The sequence below is a fragment of the Ruditapes philippinarum genome, unplaced genomic scaffold (assembly GCF_026571515.1).
Source record: "Ruditapes philippinarum isolate M1 unplaced genomic scaffold, ASM2657151v2 ctg3940_1_1_1_1, whole genome shotgun sequence".
Classification (NCBI taxonomy): domain Eukaryota; kingdom Metazoa; phylum Mollusca; class Bivalvia; order Venerida; family Veneridae; genus Ruditapes; species Ruditapes philippinarum.
The window spans coordinates 162,425-186,436 of NW_026865429.1; the positions used below are offsets into that span (position 1 = coordinate 162,425).

At 31.8% G+C, this 24,012-nt stretch overlaps 1 protein-coding gene across 1 annotated transcript; it reads left to right on the plus strand.

The window, feature by feature from the left end:
* Nucleotides 1–12,053: 12,053 nt before the first annotated feature.
* On the plus strand, nucleotides 12,054–23,005 carry LOC132728974 (uncharacterized). The gene is made up of 4 exons (XM_060714704.1): nucleotides 12,054–12,196; nucleotides 13,776–13,946; nucleotides 14,323–14,442; nucleotides 17,705–23,005. The coding sequence occupies exons 2-4, from the start codon at nucleotides 13,805–13,807 to the stop codon at nucleotides 18,304–18,306; spliced, it is 864 nt and encodes a 287-aa protein (XP_060570687.1). The 5' UTR covers nucleotides 12,054–12,196; nucleotides 13,776–13,804; the 3' UTR covers nucleotides 18,307–23,005.
* Nucleotides 23,006–24,012: the final 1,007 nt, after the last annotated feature.

A 24,012-nucleotide genomic window follows, 5' to 3' on the forward strand; every position in this document is an offset into this window, starting at 1 on the left:
GTCTAAACAGAACATGGCCGAGTCTCTAGAGTTACCTGTCCCTGAATATAAAGTTTTTGTCTTTTTGTCGTTTTTTTTTGGAGGGGGATGGGGGTGGATTCTTCTTTTATTCAAGTATAAGTGTCAGAATAATCATACGGTTTTATATGTTGATTTTTTTCTTTATGCTGCTCTGCCTCCATATCTTGTCTTGATAATTAATCATAGATTTATTAAAGATTCTTTAGATTAAATAACACCAAAGCCAGGCACTCTTCCGACACAATCCGTTATTTCAAAAGTAGATAACTCAAAATCAAACATTTCGAGACCTGGTCTTTTTTGCAAGAACGTGCACGAATGGATTAAAATTTCTAATTTTCTCATTTGGCATAAGCAACTATGTTACTGAAATAACTTAATTTCATAAGCAACTATTCTTCCTATTAACCCATCTTCTCCCGTTTTTTGCCCTACCCTCCACCATCTGTTCGCCTCATTTTCCCCTTACACCCTTTATCCCTTTAATTTCTGTATTGGCACCTTATAGTTCTTATCATTTTATTCATTACGTATCCCTTTTTATTCCTTTCGCAGCCCTTGTGTCTTCTCCCAATTTTTAACTCGGTGCCTTCTAAGTGCCCTACTAGTGTGACTGGATTGTGTCGGAGCTGCGTTCTGTGAACGTTGCATTGTTTTGATTAAGTTTATTCTCATTTCGTTTATATAATAAACTTTGTGAGCTGACATTTCAGCATATTTCAGCATCTTGGCATGGAATATAATAACAAATTTGAAAATGGCAAAAAATGCTAAAAACTCACTTTCAGGGCAGATAACTCAAAAGTAATTTGGCGACCCGAATGCTTTTTTCTTCTTCATAAAATTGTTTCAATTATGATTTCCTGTCATTATGCTAAGACAAATCTTTGCAATAGTTAAATTTCTATTTCTTTGTTGTGTAATAAAAAATGTATAGTATTTGTGGCTTTATGAATTTCTAATAAGCGGATGTCTGTCTTTGAAACATTATCAAATGTTTCTGCGATACAGTTACTAAATTCCCATAATATCAACAAAAAAGATAGCCTCGGGTATTTCTTTCTTCCTTTCTTTTTCTTTCTTTTTTGCGTGATTCATAGTTTACAAAATCCCACTTTTATTGCTTATTTGTTTATTCAAATTTAACTGTATCAAAGTTTCAGAAGTGCATTAAATATTGCTTTTATTACGAACAGTTCATATGGGTGTTTTTGTGCACTTCATTTATATTTGCATATCTAAAAATAGTTATAATGGAAAATGTATTTTAAAAATGATGTGTATAAAATGTATCTCCTTTCAATTTTGATTTACTTTTAATCAAGATATACGACTTTATGTTATTTTCCTTTTGTTTTTTTAGGTTTGTTAAACAGACAAGTTATACAGTAAAGCTTTATTCAAACTTATTCACTATTGAATTATATTTCAACTGAAATACGTGGTTTGAAAGTTTACTACGCATTTACAATATGATATTAATTTATAAGGTGTACAGGTACACATCTCTCAGCATGTCCACAAACTAGTACACCCACTCTAGTTCTACATCATTGTACAACCCACACAAATATGGATGAGATAAAATCACTTGAATCATAATGGACATAATTATTCAAAATATCAAAATGAATTGAACTTATTGGTCATCCGTAAAAAACAACATTCCGCTAATTGCCTAGTAAAGAAATACTCTTTCCTAGCTTTGATATGCATAATTTTATAACATGGTGACAAATTTTCAATTTTTTTTGTATTATTACTTTTAATAAGAAAAGAGCTCGAGAGATCATTAGATTTATTTTGGGTTGTCATGTTAGTGAAGTGTCAGAAAGTGTACCTTAAATTACCTGATTGCATTATTGCTGTAAAATGCTACGACTTAACCCCATGGAATCCTTTTTATGCTTAAATCAATATTTTGTCTTTATTATCTCTTGCTATTTGTGTGTGTGTGTGTGTGTGTGTGTGTGTGCGTGTGCGTGTGCGTGTGCGTGTGCGTGTGTGTGTGTGTGTGTGTGTGTGTGTGCGCGCGCATCTAGATTTGAATATAATAATGCATGTACATATCATTTGGATATAAGGTTGGTAATAGAACGTCTCCGATTGAAATAAATACAGCTATGGAGGCGGACCTAGAGGAAATGCGTGTTACATTGAAACAGTTCTTTTTTCATTCTTCCTTGTTACAATTTACATCTATTTTGAGCTACGCTGACGAATGCATGCAGAGGTTAATATCTTAATTCGGTTCAGTACAATATCGGTATCTTTATATATTTCTTGAACCGGGGGATAAATTTTTTTTATTCATGACTTTAGTGTGCAACATAAGCATAAAAAAAATGTTTTACTTTTCTTATATCTTTCATGACTTGAACAGTCTCAATCAAGCTCAGTATGTTTGAGATTTTTTTATCCTTTTTACGTAGTTTTGATATCATTGCTATTACACCGATATTTTACATTGAATCAAATCGTGACATTTTATTTTGTAGAATTGTAATTGTTCCTTAATAAACTAAATGTATATTTTACCAACTATATATTCAATAAAGATATAAAAATTTGCAAAGTTGCCGTCCAAGCAGGAGCTGTGGCAGGGAATGTGTTAACTGTGATCGGTTTTGGGCTTTCTTTTGTTACTGGTGGAGCATATCTTGGACTCTGTTTAGCAAGTATTTAACAAGAATTTAAAGGCCTCCGCATACAGTTCCATCATTTTATGCTATCTATTGCATGTGATATTCAGTTAAACAAAATACAGTTTGTACATGTATATATGAATTGGTTAATTGCGATGACTGACCCATATTCATATGAATTTGAATATACTGTGAAATAAAAGCGTTTCCAGTGTTATTTGTACAAGGATTATAAGGATGGATTGACTCCATTATATATTACGATTATCATTATAATATAAATCAACATTTTGACAAATTCTATCTTTAGCGTGATATCACTAACACTTAAAGGTCCATTATACCCAAAGATTTTTTATTTATATTCCTCAATTTTTATTTTTGGTACCCTATTAAAGTATCCAAAAAGTAATCATTGGCCAATTAATTGAACCGTAGTTTTGCTTCTGTTGCTTTTTTGTCAACTAATACAATTATAGCGAATAAGTATTTTTATGGGATAGAAAAAAACTACAAAACTGGCTTTATTATGAGAAATAATCTAACACTCATAGCTTCTTTTTCATGTGAGTTTATTTTAATATTGACTTATCAAATACAATGTTTCCTCGTATTTAAGGTGGAATTATCGGAGGCGCAGGTGGGGTAGTTGCTGGTGGCGCTTCTAAAGCTGACTATATAAAATCACAGGAAGCTAGAAAAAGGCAGATGCTCAACTCTAAGATAGTAAAACAGCTTTCACCTGATTTAACATCAAATGTTGTTTCCGTATTCCGTACATACTTGGAAACACAGCTAAGGGGGGGGGGGTACATATTGCTAGCGAGGTTGTAAGTGCCGTCTTTCTTCCCATTGATGCTGGTAGTCTAGCTGTGAATTCGATAAAGCTGCACAGAAAGGAAACTTATACTGAATCAAAGAAAATTGGAGAAGTTGTTGTGACGCTGCAGAATGTCCTAGTGAATAGGACATTGGTGAATGGATAGATTTTTGCATAAAATCATTACGGCAGCTGAAAAAGTAAATCATATAACAATAAATTTTTCTACTGAATTTTACCTTGATATAACCATATTTGATAAATATTTAAGGTTAAACACGCAGTTGTAAAATGTAACGATTAAATTTTATAACCTTAGATGGACAAAATATTTTTTGTCAAATCTATTATATCTAACGTCTCTTTGCATCTTAAAAGTGTTCAATAAAATGACAGGTTTAATTTAATGATGATGTCTGGAAGGTTTTTTAATTATTTGATGTATATTTTTTCATGAACCAAGTCTTTTGTGGTAATGACAAATTGATAATGAAAATGTCATATTGTCTGGTGGTTCTGCAATTGCGAAGCAAAGAAATCGTTCAATATGAGAAGTCTGTTAAACTCATATTTAGATGGAAATACATTGGACATACCAAATCTTATAAGTGTATTCAATGTTAGGTCTAATGGACGCAAAAACATTCTTACATTTTTGCCCCAATGCCATTCTACTACTATCAAAATATAGGACATGGACAATATTTAATTTATCAAATACAATGACGAGTTATTATGCCTTAACGTCCTTTTACTACTATCAAAATACAGGTCATTGACAATATCTAATGCACCAAATACAATGACGAGTTATTATGCCTAAACGTCCTCGCATAGCCTGATAAAAATCAAATTGCTCACTTACATACAAGTCGTGAGATTATTTACAGGTTTTCTTTAGGAAATTCCATTTATATTTTAAACTTACCACTTTTATTATGGACTTAAAACAATTTCTTTTTTTCTAAGCATTGTTTCTTGAAACCCTTAAAACATTCTTATTCTTTACAATCGAACTGATTTATGCAAAATTCTTTCTGTAGACCTTTGCATTTGAATAGAATACTCAATATGCAGGAACTGAAAACGAAACTATATTTGAAAGAAATACCCACAAATCACATACATCCATGTATACTACTTAATTTAAAAGTTTAAACGGATCTCATTTTTGAAATACATGTGAAATACCAGAGACTTAAAATACAGTATACACCTCTGTGAAAACATTAATACAAATATCATATATACAACAAAATTGAGTGGTTCAGGTAGCAAATTATTCAAACATTTAAGTAAGTAATTGTATAACCACTGCACGGATTATTCTTCATCTCTAATTATAAAACTCTAAAATATAAACTTTCATAATTGTTATAACCTTCATCACCAATAAAACGGATGATAAAAACAAGGAAAAACAAAACGTAATCCCTAAAGAACGCCTGAAACCGCAACATTAAAGTTGATGCAATCTCGGGTTTTTTAGCCTTTTCACGGACGTCAGACGGTGGTGGTATTTTTAGTTCATTCTATTTGATCTTTTTTTCATCAGGTTTACTTTAGTATTCTACTTGAATTCTGTATACCCTTACGATATTATGTAAATGACGTTTCAGTTGAAATATCGTGGGAGCCAAATAATACTTTTATTTACATAACTATGACAAAATAATACTGAAATCCTTAGTTTCCTCAGTTATGTAACGACTATTTTAACAATTTTATTTTACATGTCCTTAAAAAAGAAATTTGAGCAAAATATGTTACTTGTACGCTTTATATATGTAATGTTTAGAATTCCTATTTCTTTATTTATATAACAGTCGGAAATTGTGATCTTAAAATAGTATCGAATGAGTGCAAGTACTTTATCATAAGGGGGTTTCTATTGCACGATTTGTGAGGAAGTTTATTGGTAGATACCTTATATTTTATGTAGAGAGATATCGTGTATCCATGAGAAATATCATTTATTTCCAACGATATGTAATTGTTAAAGTATATGAAACCAAAACCCAAGATAAAATACCAATACCAGCTAATGCTGTTTACGTATATATATATATGATGAGTCAGTGAGCGCTGCCGTTTAAAGTTTATTCGCTGTTGTCAAAAAAGGAATATGACAATTCAGATTGATCAAGAAGTTTTGTAGGTAGATAGATATCCTTGGGTAGATGTGCAGTGCAAAAAACTCCGTAACTCTGACTTGCCTTTTTTTGAGTTATTGCCCTTTGTTCATTTTTGCACTGTAATCTTTGTCTGGGACATAACTCTGAACAACAAGAGGTATCAACAAGAAACTTTGTAGGTAGATTAGTCTCATTAAGTAGATGTGCTTTGCAAAAGAAACGTTACCCCGCCTTGCCTAATTTTGGAGTTATTGCCCTTTGTTAATTTTTACACTGAACTTTGCCCGATACATAACACTGAAACAACAAGAGATATCAACAAGAAGTTTCTCTGTGTCCAAACATGTTCGGGGAGCACCATAAGATTCAACCTGTTAGCGTTTTTTTTTTTTTTAAATGAGTAACCCCACGCCCCTTTAACCCGTCCTCCTGTATAAACCACCGTAAAAAAACTCAACCGATATGTAGCAGGTGCAAAAGAAACTCAACTGCTATATATCAATGGAGATTTTCCCTATATGAATCAATTGAAAAAACTGCACTGCAATATATCAATGCAGTTTTCAAATCCTAAATGGAAGTGCACAGAGTATAATGGGTTAAAAAGAACAAAGAAAAAGCTCACAGCCATACGATAATTGACACAATTGCGACAGGGTCAAATATTTTGGAAAGTGTGTTCTTCAAAAGACAATGTAACAATATGTTTATGAAATAAAAAACGGACCCCTTAAAATATTGCTTAAACCTTTCTCGCATTACATATTTTTGCACAAGCCACTTATTTGGCTCTAGTATCTTTAGATTTCAATCACAAAACAAGCCATTAAAGTATCTTTTAGACCAACAGTCTTTTTATCACGTTAACACTTATAAACGCTCTCGATAGGTTGGTGTGCTATGTTGAAACTGTTACCGTTTAAGTTATCATATTACTCTATTGTAAGAGGATTGAAATAGAGTCTCTAAAGTAACGAAACCCAAACGCGACAAAATTTAAAATGTTGCAAGTTCGGTTTGGTTTGTTCAAGGATAGATAGTGACAAGATGGTGACAAGTTTGATTTCATTCAGATTCTGTTTCAGTGTGCAAATGTAAACATATTGCTAAGAAATGTCGTACAATGACATTGTCTGATACCAAATTCAAGAATCAAAGTTATCTTTTTTATGCCCCGAAGTGAGGCATATTAAAATCGCACCGTCTGTTTGTCCGTCCATCTGTACGTTACCACTTCATTCGTGTCCGGACTGTACATTTGTCATACATTGAGGGATTTTCAAAATAACTTAGCACAAATGTCTACCACATCAAGACAATGTGTTGCGTCTAAGAACCACGTCCCTACCTCAAAGGTCAAGGTCATACTATCATTTGAAGTTTCACATTATCGCAATAAGAGTAAAATGGTACACACCGTCGTGTCCGGACATGTGACTTTGTCATGCATCGAATGATTTTAAAATAACTAGGCATAAATGTCTACCACATCAAGACGATGTGTCGCGTCCAAGAATTACGTCCCTATCTCAAAGTCAAGGTCATACTAACATTTTGAAGTTTCAAAGTATCACAATTAGAATTAATAGGTACACACAATCGTGTACGGGCTGTAACTTTGTCAGGCTTGGAAGGATTTTAGAACAAGTTGGCATAAATGTCTGCCACATCAAGACGATGTGTCGCGTCTAATAATTACGTCCCTACCTCAAAGGTCAAGGTCATACTAACATTTTGAAGCTTCACTTGATCAGAAGAGTTTATAGGTACACACATTTGTGTCCGGATTGTTACTTTGTCATGCATGGAAGGCTTTTAGAATAACTTGGCATAAATATATACCACATCAAAACGATGTGTCGTGTCCAATTATCACGTACTAACTTCAAAGGTCACACTGCCATTTTGAAGTTCACTTTATCACAATTAGAGTTTATAGGTTACTGGACTGTAACTGGACTGTAACTTTGTCATGCATCAAGGGATTTGAAAATTACTAGCCATAAATGTCCACCCCATCAAGACGACATGTCACGACTAAGACCAATGTCCATACCTTCAAGGTCACACTTATAGTTTGAAGGTACTCATTCGCTCGAGAAGAGTTTGAAGGTACACATTCATGTCCGGACTGTAACTTAGTCATGCATGGAAGGATTTTAAAATAACTTTGCACAAATGTCTACCACATCTAGTCCATGTGTGTCGGCTATAGCTCATGTCTGTCTGTCCGTCTGTATACCCCCACTTAAACAAAAATCATGTCCAGACTGTAAATTTGTCATGCATTGAGGGATTTTGAAGTAATTTGGCACAAATGTCTATCTCATAAGAACATTCTGTTGCGTCCAGGAACCACGTTCCTTCTTCAAATGTGAAGGTCACACTTATATTTTGGAGGTTCACGCTATCACAATTATGAGGGTTCTTCAAAAAGTTCTGCTATCGGGTATTAAAAACAAGATAAAGGAAATATATACGAAAATGATTTATTTCATCCCTTCAAAATATTCAACACCTATAGAAATAAACTTTTGTAATCGAAATTTTGACTGTCTAAATGCATCAGAGTAGTTTGCCTTTGGTATCAGTCTCAAATACTGATATACAGCACTTCCAAGTCCGCTTCTGGTGGTATACTGAAGTCCAGACAACATCTTTTTTAGCCGGGGAAATAAAAAAAGTCACATGGACTTAAATCCGGCGAATAAGGGGGGGGGGGGGGCTTAACACATTTACCTTTTCTTCCGCGAGAAAGTTAACAACCCCCTTGCTTTTGAGCGCGGGGGCATTATCGTGTAGTAAATTAACTCCCCTTTATTCAGTACTTGGACGTTTCTTTTTATAAAACTTTTTTATCCTTTTAAGCACAACGTTCTTATAATATGTTCCAGTGATTGATTTTTCAGATTGTGATGGTATCTGAATAACTGGACCAAGATGATTGAAAAACATTGTGTACAGAACTTTCTTTGAGCTTTTCTGCCGTTTAGCCACTACTGGACGTTTTTGATTTTTTCCTCTCCATTGTGTATTATCACCCCTCCTTTGTGGCTCAAACATGTAGACACAAGTCTCATCTCCAGTTAACATATTAGAAATAGTCCTGCTATCAAATGTTTTGAACTCTTTAAGGAGTTGTTTTGAACACATGACTCTCATTCTTTTCTGGTCATTGGTCTATAAATGGGGCTTCCAACGTGCACAAACCTTTTTAAGTCCAAGTTTTTTTGACAGAATTTCATGAACACTTTCTTCTGAAATGCCAACAATATTAGCCGTATCCTTTACTGTATAACGGCCATCTTCGTCTACCAATGCTTTCACAGCAGCCACATGCTTATCAGTCACTGACGACTTCGGACGTCCACTTCGATGACCATCTTTAATCACAGAAAGTCCACCTTTAAATTGTTTTCGCCCACCTACAAACTGTCATAAATGTCACAGAATGTCCATAAATACCATTCAGCTCATTATAAAAGTCTTTTGGAGATATATGCAAAGCAGTGCGACTTTTAATATCAGTGCGTACTTCAACTTTGTAATGTCGATTCATTGTTATTTCCAAAATATGGCCAGTGTATATGAGTGACACTACTTCAAAACTGAATACTTTTGTCACTATTGCATTGATTTGCACGTGTTTTCCGTGCTTATATAGTGTGATTATTTATGTACATCAATGTATAGGTTTCGCTACAGAAGAGCATTGGTTACAGAACTTCTTGAATAAACCTCGTAGAGATAACAGGTTCAATAATACAAAGAACAATATTAAGCAATTAGTAACTTTTATTCTCTTTTCTTTTCATAATACCTGCATGCTTATGAAACCTTTTCGGGAGCATTCGTCACTTGGGTGACAGCTCTTGTTCTTTTTAAAGTATTAAAAATGAAATGAATAGCATACATGTCTATGTATTTAAAAACGTGGTGTTTTTCATTGGTATATTTGTTCTTACGTATATCTACTGGTATTGTTTAAGTCGTTTTAAAGCAAAAAATTCTGTTTAATTCAATTAATATATGACGGTTATTTGTTTTAGTCAGATGGTGCATTTTTGAGTATATTTCATATAATATAAATTAATGAAATGTATCTACAGATAAAAAGGTGGTAGAAAATCATAATATTCACTGCATGAGTTTGTTTATTGTAACTTAACTGCAATCAAAGTTGCAAGAAATGCATGAAATATTTCAATTATATTATTTACGAATTAAGTGGTTAAAGTGATTATATCTTACCACAGATAAAACCAATCTATAAATAGTTATTATCGAAATTTATGAAAATTTTATTATTAAATTATGAAAGTTATGAAAATGTCTTTCTTTCAAATCTTTATTACTCCTAATTAGGATAAATGACACATATTTCTTGAAATAGTCCTTAGCACGTATACTAAGAACACAGCGGTTCTTAATATAGGACGGTATTTGGTGAACGAAAACTGATTTTGCTCGACCATTTTAGTAAAAGTTTATACAAGTATATACTGTTTCTTGTTGTATTGTCAAAACTAGACTTAATGGATTTATACAGGAATAGAATCATCTGAAAACTAATTGATTGCTATACACGAAAAAATAATTTTTGTATGAAACCCGTGCAAAAGAAAAAAATGATATATGCACCAAATTGCATTACAGTTTGGACACCCTCATATTCAAAATGTGGTTTGAAAATAATTTCCTAATAATTGCGTGTTCAATTAACGAAATTAGGCAGAAAATGTAGGTAAATATATCACATTGAATTGAAAAAGAACTCAGTCTGACATTAAATTTATCTTAGTTTTTTTTTTAAAAAAAATTCGAACTGTAAAGTGTCTGAAAGTATTCCTCAAAAAGACCTGATTTCATAATTGTTGTTAAGTTGTTAAGTACCAAACCTAACACTAGGGCAATAAGTGGAGAGTTGGATTTCTTGTGAAAATACATAAAAAGGTCCATCAGTTTGACTTTGTGTTTATGCTTTTTTAGTCTATTAAATAGATAAGCTTATATAATAGTCACTGACCAATAATTGAAAATAAAAGTGGTAAGGATAATATATAGCAACTGCCTAAAAAGACTACCCCAATTGAATAGTTACTATATGTATATATTCTACAGGATATTTTCAGGATTTTATGTGAGTCATGTGGGTTTTTATTATGCACATAAAATAATATGTAAAAAAACAATGATGACAAAATGTTCGACATACAAACCTACCATTAACACTAAAATGTGCATTATGTCACTTCAAATTATTTTTTTATGCTTAAAATGATTTTATGTTATAAATGTACCGACTTGGCGTGGGCTATTTTCTGTCCTTGCTACGCGACATGCACCTGTGATAAGGTGTAAATTTTACTGAAAGTAACATTTCTAAATTTTAATATAATAATACATATATTTTGAATTCAAGGTTGAGAATAGTACAACTGAAACAAAGTAATGGCAAGAAAAATAAACTGCATCCAGGATCTAGAGGACATGGGTTTTGATCTCAAACAGTGTTTTCATTCCTCTCTTTGTTACAATTTATAACATCTCTTTCGAGATACGCTGACGAACTAGATGCTGCATATAAAAGTAAACAGTTTGTTCAATTTCTTTTCGGTACAATGTCAATTATTTTTTAACAAATATGAATTATATGTTCGAAGCAAAATCTTTTTGAATTAGAATTTAAAAATGTTGAAACCATTGCTCAGTACTTGTTCTTTGCAATCATTGTTTCTATTCCGGTCTTTAAAAGTACATGTTTAACGTAAAACTGTGCTAGCAGTATGAGCAATATTATATATGTATGCTTGTATATAATTATGTTAATCACGAGAAACTTGTAGTTTAAGTGAAAATAAACCTTCTTCCTCTTCTTTTTTCTTCTTCTTCTTCTTCTTCTTCTTCTTCTTCTTCTTATAAACGCTCTCGATAGGTTGGTGTGCAATGTTTAAACTATTCCGTGTAAGTTATTACATAACTCTATTATAAGAGGATTGAAATAGAGAGAAACAGAGTCTCTAAAGAAACACAAACGTGCCAAATTTTCAATGTTGCAGACTCGGTTTGGTTTGTTCAAGGATAAATAGTGACAGGATGATGACAAGTTTGATTTTATTCAGATTCCTTTTCAGTGTGCAACTGTAAAAATATGGCTTACAAATGCCGGACAATGACACTGTCTGATACCAAATTCAAGAATTAAAGGGTTTGATCTGTTTAAAGTAATAACAATGAATAGCATACATGTCTGTACATATGAAAAAGTAATTTTTATTGGTATATCAGTTCTAGTATATTGAATATTATATAAATTAAGGAAGTGTATCTAGAGATAAAAGTGGCTAACAAATGAGGTAGTCACAATATTCACTGCATGAGTTTGTTAATTGTAAATAAACCGCGATAAAGAAATGTATGAAATATTTCATCTGTATTATCTAAGAGTTAATTGTTTCAAGTGTCTTTATATCTTAACACAGATAAATCCAACCTATAAATAGTTATTTTGGAAATTAATGAAAAAGTATTTTCTTTCAAATGTTAATTACTCCAATCAGGATTTACGACTATCTGTAAGTTAATTTGCTTTTAAATTTTATTAGGTTTATTAAACCGATGCATCTACGGTATAGAAGAATTAATTTAATACAAAGGTTGTCCAAATTTTTATGTTTTGGCTGTTTTTACCGAGAGTCGTATCTGTTCTTTTGTCAGCAAATTGTATATTTATCGTGCACCTTTCTTTTTTAATTATTAATCTCGTTTTGGAATAATACGAGGAGATTCTTTTGAGATGCATACTGTACGAACTGTTTACCTGACTGTAAATCTTGAATCAAAAGATACAAATTCCTTGACATTTGAAATGATATAAAGGAATGTTGCTTTCTTTTTACGGTGCCAACAAAGGGGATCTTCAAACGTTATTGTACCGCTTGCAAATGTCTTACAGCATCGTGTAACTGATACATAGCACATCTCATCCTGTCTATAAATGAAACATAATTTTCTTGAAATATGTCTTTACCACGTATATCAAGCACACAGCGGTTCTTAATTTAGTAGGGTATTTGGTTAACGAAACTGATTTCAGGATTAGTTTATACAAGTATACATTTTTGTTGTTGTATTGTCACAGTCAAAGCTAGACTAAACGGATTTATACTGAAAACTAACTAATGACTCTATAAGAAAAAAGTAACTGGTATGAAACTCGTGCAAAAGAATGATATATGCCCAAAATTGCATTACAGTTTGGACACCCTCGTAATTAAAATATGGTTTGAAAATAAATATCGCATTTACAATGTATAATGAGATGTAAAGGTGCATATCACATGGTCAGACAGCTGTACACAGCAATCTAAATTCAAGTGCATCCCCATATAAATGTGATAAAAATAAAAAAAATAATAGAAAACGCAATGGATTTAATTAAAATATCATAATAGTCGAACTTATAGGTCATCCAAAAAACAATTCCACGCTTATTGCCCAGAGAAATTTGCATTCATTTAGCTATGATATACATAACCTCATAATTGAGTGATCAATTTTCGAAATTTTGGCACCAAATGTTGGCCAATATAATACTTTAAATTATTAAGTGAATCTTAGTTTTTGATAAAAGAATTCAAACTGTAAAGTGTCTGAAAGTATTCCTCAAAAAGACCTGATGCATGATTGTTGTCTAGTACAAAAACGTAACAGTAGGGCAATGAACGGAGATTTAGATTTCTTGTTAAAATATATAGAAGACCCATCAGTTTGTCTTTGTGTTTATGCAATTTTTCTCTTTATAATAGTCACTGACTAATAATTGATAAGAGAAGTGATAAGGAATAATATATAGCAACAGCCTAAAATGACTACCCAAATTTGTTTTCATCATTTTTGAATATTTACCATATACTTTAAAGGATATTTATAGAATTTTATGTGAGTCATGTGAGTTTTTATTATTCAAATGTAATAACCTGTAATATATAAAAAAACAACAATTATGACAAAATCTTAGGTTATTTTAACTTCGACATACACACCTACCATTAACACTTAAATGTGCAAAATGTCATTCAAAATATATTTAAAATGATTTTATATTATAAATGGTAAATTTTAGTATAATAATACATATCTTTTGAATTCAAGGTTGAGAATAGGACATCTGAAATACAGTAATGGCAAGAAATAGAAATAGAAACTGCATTCGAGATTTAGAGGACATGCGTGTTGATCTCAAACAGGTTTTTCATTCCTCTTTGTTACGATTTACAACATCTCTTTCGAGCTACGCTGACGAACTTGATGCTGCATATAAAAGTAAACAATTTGTTCCATTTCTTTTCGGTACAATGTCAATGACTTTGAAGTAATACCATTGTTCAGTACTTGTACTTTGCAATCATTGTTTCCATTCAGGTCTTTAAAAGTACATGTTTAACGTAAATCTGTGCTAGCAGTATGAACAATATTGCATTTTCCAAAGTACTTCATTGCAAGGACAGTGTAAATCAAACTAAGTATGTTTGGGATTTTAACATTGTTTCGTAGTTTAAATGTCGTTGTTCGCGGAGAAATATTCCATTACCAATTTAACAGTATATAATACTTAAAAATTAATCATCTTATTTCTGTATACATGTATTTTTTTTAAACATGCCAAAATTAAATTATGTCATTTATAATACAATTCTAGATATAAAGATTTCCAAAGTTGCCGGACAATCTGGATGTGTGGCAGGGGGAGTGTTAGCTGTGATCGGCTTTGGACTTTCTTTTGCAACGTTCGGAGCATCTCTTGGACTCTGTATAGCAGGTAATTAACATTCCTTTCAAAATTTCATTTTATCTAGTTCCGCCCTTTGATTTTCGTTTAGGGCACACGCATACTTTAAAGATTCTGTGACACAAATGTTTTATGATTTTTTATCATATATATGATGTTCAAATTAAGATTTATCCAAAAAGCATTATTTATAAAGATATTAAAGAATTAATTTTTCATGTTAATAAAGGGAGGTATTAGAAATTTATTTTCTATTAAGTCATGTTTTTCAATAAAAAGGAATGCATATATTTTAATGATTACATATAATGTGGACAAATATTTGCCGTACATATTTTACACATTCTTCGGTGTTTGAAAAAAAAAATGTTTTAGAAGCATAATCATATACATATATAAAATTTCACTTAAGTGTGGTAATAACCATAATTACAACATACAGGATCTTTAACTTGTGTATTATACGCCGTTTATCATGGACTGGACATGGACTGGCATCAAGGTTCCATGATAACCGCCGTATGAACACACAATTCAATTTTTCTCTATTTTAAACGTCTTGTAAGGGAATATTAAGTTTATTAAAATCAGCTAGTGCATAATGTTCATGGTATCTATTTTACGTCATATTTAGTATAAAACAAGATAAATTTTATATTTATACATTTATTCATATGCATAGATAAAACCCCAAATCATATGAACTTGACTAGATAAAATAGCTCAATTGTTTCCAAAGGTTACGTACAAACATTATCAGTTCACTTTTAAATGATACAAATAAGCTGATAGCTTGAGGTTTTTTATACCCCCTCAAAGATGTTTGGGGGTATATAGGAGTCACTCGGCGGTCTGTTGCATTTTCCTTGTCCGGAGCATAACTTGTAGACTAATGGTTGGAATTCAACACAACTTCATACAGTGGTCAATCACTTTGAGAGGAAGTGCAGTGCACAAGAACCATAACTTTATCTCGACTAATTACAGAGTTATTGGCCTTGGTTACTTTTCCTTGTCCTGAGCATGACTTGAAAACTACTGGTTGGAATTCAAAATAACATCGTACAATGGTCAATCACAATAAGAGAAAGTGCAGTGCACAAGAACCATAACTATATCTAAAGTAATTACAGAGTTATTGCCCTTTGTTACTTTTCCATTGCTTTCTTTTGTCCGGACCATAACTTGAAGACTAATGGTTGGAATTCAATATAGCTTCATACAATGGTAAAGCACATTGAGTGAAAGTGCAGTGCACAAAAACCATAACTCCATCATGACTATTTACATAGTTGTTGCCCTTTGTCACTTCTCCTTGTCCGGAACATAACTTGAAAAGTACTGGTTCGAATTCAAAACAACTTCATACAATAGTCAAGCACAATAAGAGGAAGTGCAGTGCACAAGAACCATAACTCTGTCCAGAGTATTTATAGAGTTATTGCCCTTTGTAACTTTTCCATTGCTTTTTTCTTGTCCAGAGCATAACTTGAAAACTACTAGTTGGAATTCAAATTAATTTCATACAATGGTCAGGTATATTGAAAGAAAGCGCAATGCACAGAAACCATAACTCTTTCTTGACTTATTTAAGAGTTTTTGCCCTTTGTTACTTTTTATTGTCCAGTACATAACTTGAAAATTAATGATTGGAATTCAATGAAACTTCATACAATGGCCAAGTGCAGTGAAATGAAGTTCAGTGCACAAGAACCATAACTCTAATTGGACAAATTACAGTTATTTCCCTTCGCTACATTTTTTGTCCAGTGCATAACTTAAAAACTAGTAGTTGGAATTCAATACAACTTCATACAATGGTCAAGCGCAATTAGAGGAAGTACAGTGTACAATAACCATAACTCCATCTTCAGTATTTGTAGAGTTATTGCCCTTTGTTCCTTTTCCTTGTCTGGTGCATAACTTAAAAACTAATGTTTAGAATTCAATGCAACTTCATAAAATGGTCAAGGACAATGAGAGAAAGTGCAGTGCTCAAGAAATGTAACACTTTCAGGACTTATTACAGAGTAATTCAATAAAACTCCATCAATGGTCAACCACATTGAAAGGAAATGCAACATACAAAAACCACAACTATCTTTAATTGCCCACAACCATAACTCAACTTCCTCATTTCCGAAGCAGTCTTGCGGGGGGTATTAATCACATTTAGTGATAGTTCTAGTTTTTTTTTTAATAAATGCAACTTTTTATATCAATATATATTATGTTAGATTGGTATTATAAACTGAAATTTGTCATTTTTAATCCTCGACTTCATGCTTCATATTTAGATGTAAATTATAATGTTGTATATATATATATATATATATATATATATATATATATATATATATATATATATATATACATGTATATATATATATATATATATATATATATATATATATATATATATATATATATATATATATATATATATACAACATTATAATTTACATCTAAATATGAAGCATGAAGTCGAGGATTAACAATGTATATATATATATACAGTTTACTCTCAATAAGTCAAAATCGCTTTACTCAAAATTCCGCCTTAGTCGAATGTATGTATGGGCCGGAGGCCTGATTATGCAGATAAATAAAAAAAAAACTACCCTGTAAACATGTGTCCTTGGCAATCATTATCTCTAACTCTCTCACACATATAAAAGAATGTTTTCAACGTCCTAAAATGGTATGCCCTAATGACACTGGAAAACTGGATAAAAGTTGTCTGCTAACGCATGTGCAAACTAGCAGTACTTTTATACATAGAGTAAGGATTTAGTCACACTAAGCTAGCCCTTGAAAATTAGTCTATTTAACCTAATGCTCGTTCTAAATTTTCATATATTTATTATAGCGAGTTTCAAATAAGCTGTATTCGATGAGACGACTTATTGTGACTTGGCATGAAAACATTTGCCATACATTTTGCGATCATATGTGTTCAACTTTTGTTACATATTCTCAATATATTAAAGTGCTTATCCGAAATAATAATTCATGTCGGAACGCTGGGAAATGTATGAATATAATTTTTAGTACAAAACCTTTTACACAGTTGTAAATTCTCAGACAAGTACTGGTTGTCAAAATAGTTTAGTTGTCCAGATCTAAAACAATTAAGGCTACATTTCATTCTTACCATATTTCAGTAAAGATCAATTTATTCTGAAACAAACCTGTCTAAATATTCAGATACATTGTTATCGTACATTTATATCTAAATATCACCTCAAATAACTAGGATTTATTTTTCATAGTTTCTTTTTTTATTTATCAGGAGGCATTATCGGGGGCGCAGGTGGGATTGTTACTGGTGGAGCTGTTATAGCTGACGTGGTAAAATCAAAGGAAGCGAGCAAAAAGGCGGAAGCCCAGCTTGAAGAATGTAATACAGCCTTTAACGAAATACTTATGAAATGTAATAATTTATCAACACAGTTAGAAAAGTTTGGAGATATAGACATAATATTCCCAAGCTGGAGCTCATTCTGGTGTAGTCTGATGTTGAGCAGTGGGAAAACCCTTTCTGGTTTGGGTTGGCAAATGGTTGGGAGTACTGTTTTGAACGCTATTAGACTTGGCAAAACCGTCGACATTGCATCTGATGTAACATCAACTGTTGGTCCCGTATTCCGTACACTTGGAAACACAGCAAGGGGATTTCATATTGCTGGTGGGGTCATAAGTGCCGTCTTTCTTCCCATTGATATAGGTTTTCTAGTTTCCGATTCGATAAAGCTACACAGAAACGAAGCTCACGCTGAATCAGAGAAAATACGAAAAGCTGTAGCGGCGTTACAGAAAAGATGTCCTAGTGAAGAGGACATTGATGAAATGATTGATGCATGTATAAATCCTTTAAGACAACTGTGTTACTAAGAAATGACTGATGACTTTGAATTTTGTATAACCATGTTTAATAAAATTTATAAATAGCTATGGTTTAAGACGCAGCTACAAAATGTAATAACACAATCCTAAAACATTAGACTGACAAAAAACTGTTGTAACTGGTAACATCTGGTGACTGGAATTATTGTTATGATTTTAATCATATTTTGTTTAAATACTGTTTTGAATACATTTAGTACGTTATGCATTTACTTAATATCAACATGAAAAACGCAACATTAATTCAAGCATACTCTTATACTAGTAAATAATACAGAGTACAAAGTTAATGTGATAAACAATTGAAACAATACGCATCAATGAAAAAAGAACCCGTTGTGTTACAAAGCTTACACTAGATTTGTAGAAGTTTGAAACAATTTTTATAGTATGTTGGTTAGTTTAACTATTCATCTTCAGACGGAATGCAGTATTTCAGGGTATTTTTTTTCATTTTCATTGTTTTCGATTGAGAGAAAAGATATTTCTAATCTGAAAAAAAATCTGAAAGTTATTGTAACCATAAAATGTGATTTGGATTGAAAACATGCTTTTGTTTTGAATTTTTAAATGATAATATGAGGAATGAACTTACTAAAATATGATTTACCTCTCATTTTCTTTGGATTAGAAATTAGTAGCCATGACACTATTAGTGGCATGAATAGAAAATAAATTAATTGTTTTATGGTAATTTAATTGACAATGAATACTATATTGAACTTGTAGTTATATCCATTTATTTTCTAGGAACAATTACAATTTTTTACCTATTTTACAACAGAGGTTATGAGGTCAATATGTACAAAAGTGGTGTGAATGTATAGAAGACATGTCTAAATTGGAATGTTATAGAATGTATAAACAATGTTGAGGTTTTGAAAAATATTTGGAATGTGTTAATAAAGATACATGTCGCGTTAGAAATTGAGGTCGGTAGATATCAAGGTACGCAATGAAATGAACGAATCTGTAAAGCTTGTAATGCCAATTTAATTAAATATTAATATCACTATTTGTTAACGTGTCCCGTATATTCAGAAATAAGAAAAACTAATATTTAGGCAATTGTTCATGGCCCAGCAATAATATTTTTCAAACATTCTGTCAAATATTTGTATGAAGCATTTCAAATAAGAAAAGGCTTTGTCGATATAGAACCTGCTTCTTAAATTGCATAATATTAATACAGGTTACTGTATGTTTCTGGCAATTTATATATGCTATATGAACTGTAATATTGTTGTCTTGACCATATTCTTCACTATGTAATTGTTAAATTGGCCAAAGACATGCTATAATGTTGAAAGTGTGAAATGTACTTGTTCATGTATTATATATTTTATTTGTATAACATTCCTGTTATATTGTAAATGGCCAAAGTCTTTATTTTCATTGGATGTATGTATTTTGTGACCAAACACATTTTGTACACTTATTATATGATACTTGTAAATGACTTAATCGTGTCAATTCTGTTGACTTGCGATAAGAGATTTCAGCTGCTTATTACTGTTTTGTAATACTTGAACCAAATGGCATGCTAGACCATTGGTGTCTAATAAACTTACCAGTCTAAGGGAAACTATGTGTATCAATGAAACTAAATGGTTAAAGGCTACAAGCAGAAAAGATAAAATTGATCTTATTTGAATATTTTTATTGCAAGTCGCACGATGTTTAATCTTGAGGTTTAAAACGCTAAGCCCCTGTATTGGTATTCCTTACAAAACGAGCTTTTATATAATGTAGAGTGCATTGCAAAGGACTTTTGAAGTCTTTTGACAGGATTGATATGAAAGACTCTAAATAAAGACGAAAGACGAAAACCAATGGAGGTTGTTTTAAAAATGGTTTTTGCTCTAACAGTGTATGTGATGTTTTAGGTAAATGGAAATTAGATTTTATGTCATTATCTGTAAATGGTGATAATGGTAATGTTTTTTGAGATGTCACATGATATAAATTTTAGTTATTGTACTTTATTATTTAACAATAGAATATAAAATATGGAGGTCAAGAAAGTTGTTGAGAGCGCAAAACTTTGAAATGCTAGTGGGGTTGATAGTATTGATGCAGAAGTTTAAAAAAAAGATAGGTCTATTCAGTTTCTTGATAATTTTGTTCAATATATGCTTTGATAAGGGTATTGCATCATCTACATTAGGAAAATGTGTAGTGAATCCTATTCCCAGATATTCTACTTCTGATTCAAGAAATCCGCTCTCATACATAGGTATACCATTATCTTGCAAAATATAAAGGTGTTCTATCAGTTAAGAAGTATGACTTACTGTCTGGTGAGTTATGGGTCTGCTGTGTGTGGAAGGCAATCATTCTCGTGGTGAAAGTATAGTACAGATTGGGCTTCATGTGTTACTTCACAATTACACATATGAGGATATACGGAATAAATTGTTAAGCAGGGCTATTTTTCCTGTTCACAATTTTAATGATTTAATGACGATGCTAAACTGAAAGTTTTGTTTACAAGTAAGTCATTGGTTACAACATGTGCCAAAACCTGCTTCAAAATTTTAAAATAGAAGATAATTATATTTGTGTAAATAACTAATGATTTTTTCTCCCCCTTTCATAGTGACAGTAAAGTTTATCAGTTACATTTAATTGTAGAACATCAACAAGATAGCTATTTTCATTAATTTGTGACATCTAATATGAGTTTTCCTGTTTTATGTTTGTGAATAATGTGTGCATAGTGTATATATCAGTCCCTTGTTATTCTCATATAGAAACTGGCTATAGGTATTATGTTTATGTATAGATACGTGTGTAATTTCAGGGAGATACATCTGCAGTACATATACATCGTAAGTTTCTGTAATATGGGCTGTGGAGTTATCTCCCTGTAATAGTGTTTGCTTGTTCTTTTCTTAGTTTTGTGCCCCCACTTAAGGGGGGGGGGCTTTTAGATTAATTATTGTCCGTCCGTCCGTCCATCCGTTCTCATTTAGTGTCGCACGTAGCTCAAAAAGTATTTAACCTAGAGTCATGAAACTTTACATGACTGTTAACCAGCATGTGTAGTTGTGCACCTGTGTATTTTCGTGTGAATTTATTTACTATTGTTTTAGTTACTTCCTTTGACTTAGTAAAAATTTGCCATTTTCAACTTGTGTCGCACGTAGCTCAAATAGTATTTAACCTAGAGTCATGAAACTTTACAGGAATGTTGATCAGCATGTGTAATTGTCAACCTTGGTATTTTCGTGTGGATATATGTAGCATTTTTAGAGTTATTGCCCTTGACTTAGTAAAAAATTACAATTTTCAACTTGAGTCGCATGTAACTAAAATATTTTTGACCTAGAGTCATGAAACTTTATAGAAATGTTGATCAGCATGTGAATGTGTGCACCTGGGGATTCGCTTGTGGATTTATTCTGTTTTGTCAGAGTTATTGCCCTTGACTTAGTAAAAAAATTCAATTTTCAACTTATGTCACACGTAGCTCAAAAAGTATTTGACATAGGGTAATGAAATTTACAGGAATGTTGATCAGCATGTGAAGTTGTGCAACTGGGGTTTCCCTTGTGAATTTATATGTTTTGCTAGAATTATTGCCCTTGACTCAGTTTAAATTTGCAATTTTCAATTTGTGTCGTGCGTAGCTCAAAATGTATTTTACCTAGAGTTATGAAACTTAACAGGAATGTTGGACAGCATGTGTAGTGTGCACCTTGGGTTTCGTTTGTGGATTAATCCAGTATTTGTTAAGTTCTTGCCCTTTATTTAGTAAAATAACTTTAGTTTTCAACTTGTGGTACATGAAGTCCAAAAAATGCTTGGCCTAGAGTCATAAGATTGACAAAACAGTGGAGTGGGGGTACCCGTGTCATATGGACACATTTCTTGTTTCTTCTTGGTCTCTCTAAATTCTATACAGAATGGCTATTTTTGTGTGTGTTTTTATCTGTTGTAAATATAAACATGTATAGATGAGACCGTAATAATTGAAATAAATAAATAAATAAAATGCTTCGTGAAATGATTGTTTGTGCTCTATGTGTTCTAAGTGTGCATTAAGTTTTAACATCTGATATATGATGTATGAGGAAACAAAGTTTAACATATTAAGAGCAAAAATCTGGTCATGAAATGACTGCATAATGATATGGTGTGGTATATTTTTTAGAAGTTCTTAACAAATATTTGTGACTGAACCTTATTGGAATAGATCGCATTCGGGTGCAATTGCCAAATTTAGAAATGGGCCAGCACCAGATAATGTTGAAATACGGCGATAAAATAACATTCCAGATGAACGATGACATTCTGTGTATTGCAAAAATATCGCCATTGATATAGCAGTAGTTAAGAAACATGTCATACTTGAAATGTTCATTGTATTATGAAAATAAACATAAACTGGGCAGCAAAGCCGAATGTATATTTCTCAGCTCATGTGTGTATGTAAGTTGAAATGTTTATATATGTATATAAGTTACCATTTGATAATTTCATGTGCGTACACGCGCGCGTGCGTGCGTGTGTGTGCGTCAATGGCCGGTGGGATGAAATAGCTGAGAGAAGATGATGTTTTCATTTAACATGTCTCCCAGTATGATTTATTTGCTAGATTTTATAATGAATTGTAATTAAATGACTGTGTATTTAGTATCAATAATGTTATTTTATGGTATCTTAAATAAAAACGAAATTTCATTCAAACCACCGTGCGATTTGCTTTTGTTTTCTCTTTTTCCTAACGAGTTTGAGCTACCCTGTGATTTGCACCTTGACCAAATGTGGAATACCTGAAACCTCTTTACATCGTGTAAAAAAGCAGTTGCCATTTTGTTTTAAATGTAATTTCATTTAAATCAGACCATCGTTTTCAGCTACGAATCTTCTAGCGAAGGGTAGTGGAGCGACAGTTAGGGTATGATTTTTTTGAGTTTTGTTTTAAATGAAGGGCCAGATAAAATATAGTTTCTTATATAAAAGACGAGCTTGACATAATAGCAGTGTAAAACTGCAATTAATGATCATCGTAAATCAGTGTTAGGTGATATAATCATATGATATATATATATATATATATATATATATATATATATATATATATATATATATATATATATATATATATATATATATATATATATATAATCATTCGCCATAAATTGTAGGATTTTATGTTTTCTGTTCCTAACAGATATTTTGTTACAGACAAACACAGACCATTATCGGTAAGATCGCTATTGTCTGCTTATTTTTCTTTTATAAGCGTTTATCTTATATTACAGGGTCTTTTTCAAAATATGTAAATGACAGTGGATGTGTTGCATATGACTTTTATATTAGAAGTTGTATATTGGCTGAGAACACTTCTAAGTATTTTGAAATACTGACATCATGATAGAAAGTCTGTAAATCATGAAAAATGGAAACAATATTTCAAATCTTATTTTCATAAATATTGCTGTGCATTATTAATTCACAAAATAAATACAATTAACTCAAAGAAATATGTTATTGCACAACATGTGCCTAAAATAATTAATCCTTACATAATATAATTAGACTTATATTTCAAACAATTTTTAGATATTACACCTGTAGAAATAACAGTTCGATTCGACAAAATCTTGAATTTGAACTGAATTATCTGATAATTTCATTCAAAATACGGATTTTCATGAAAAAAAATTGGTTCACGATACGGACGAT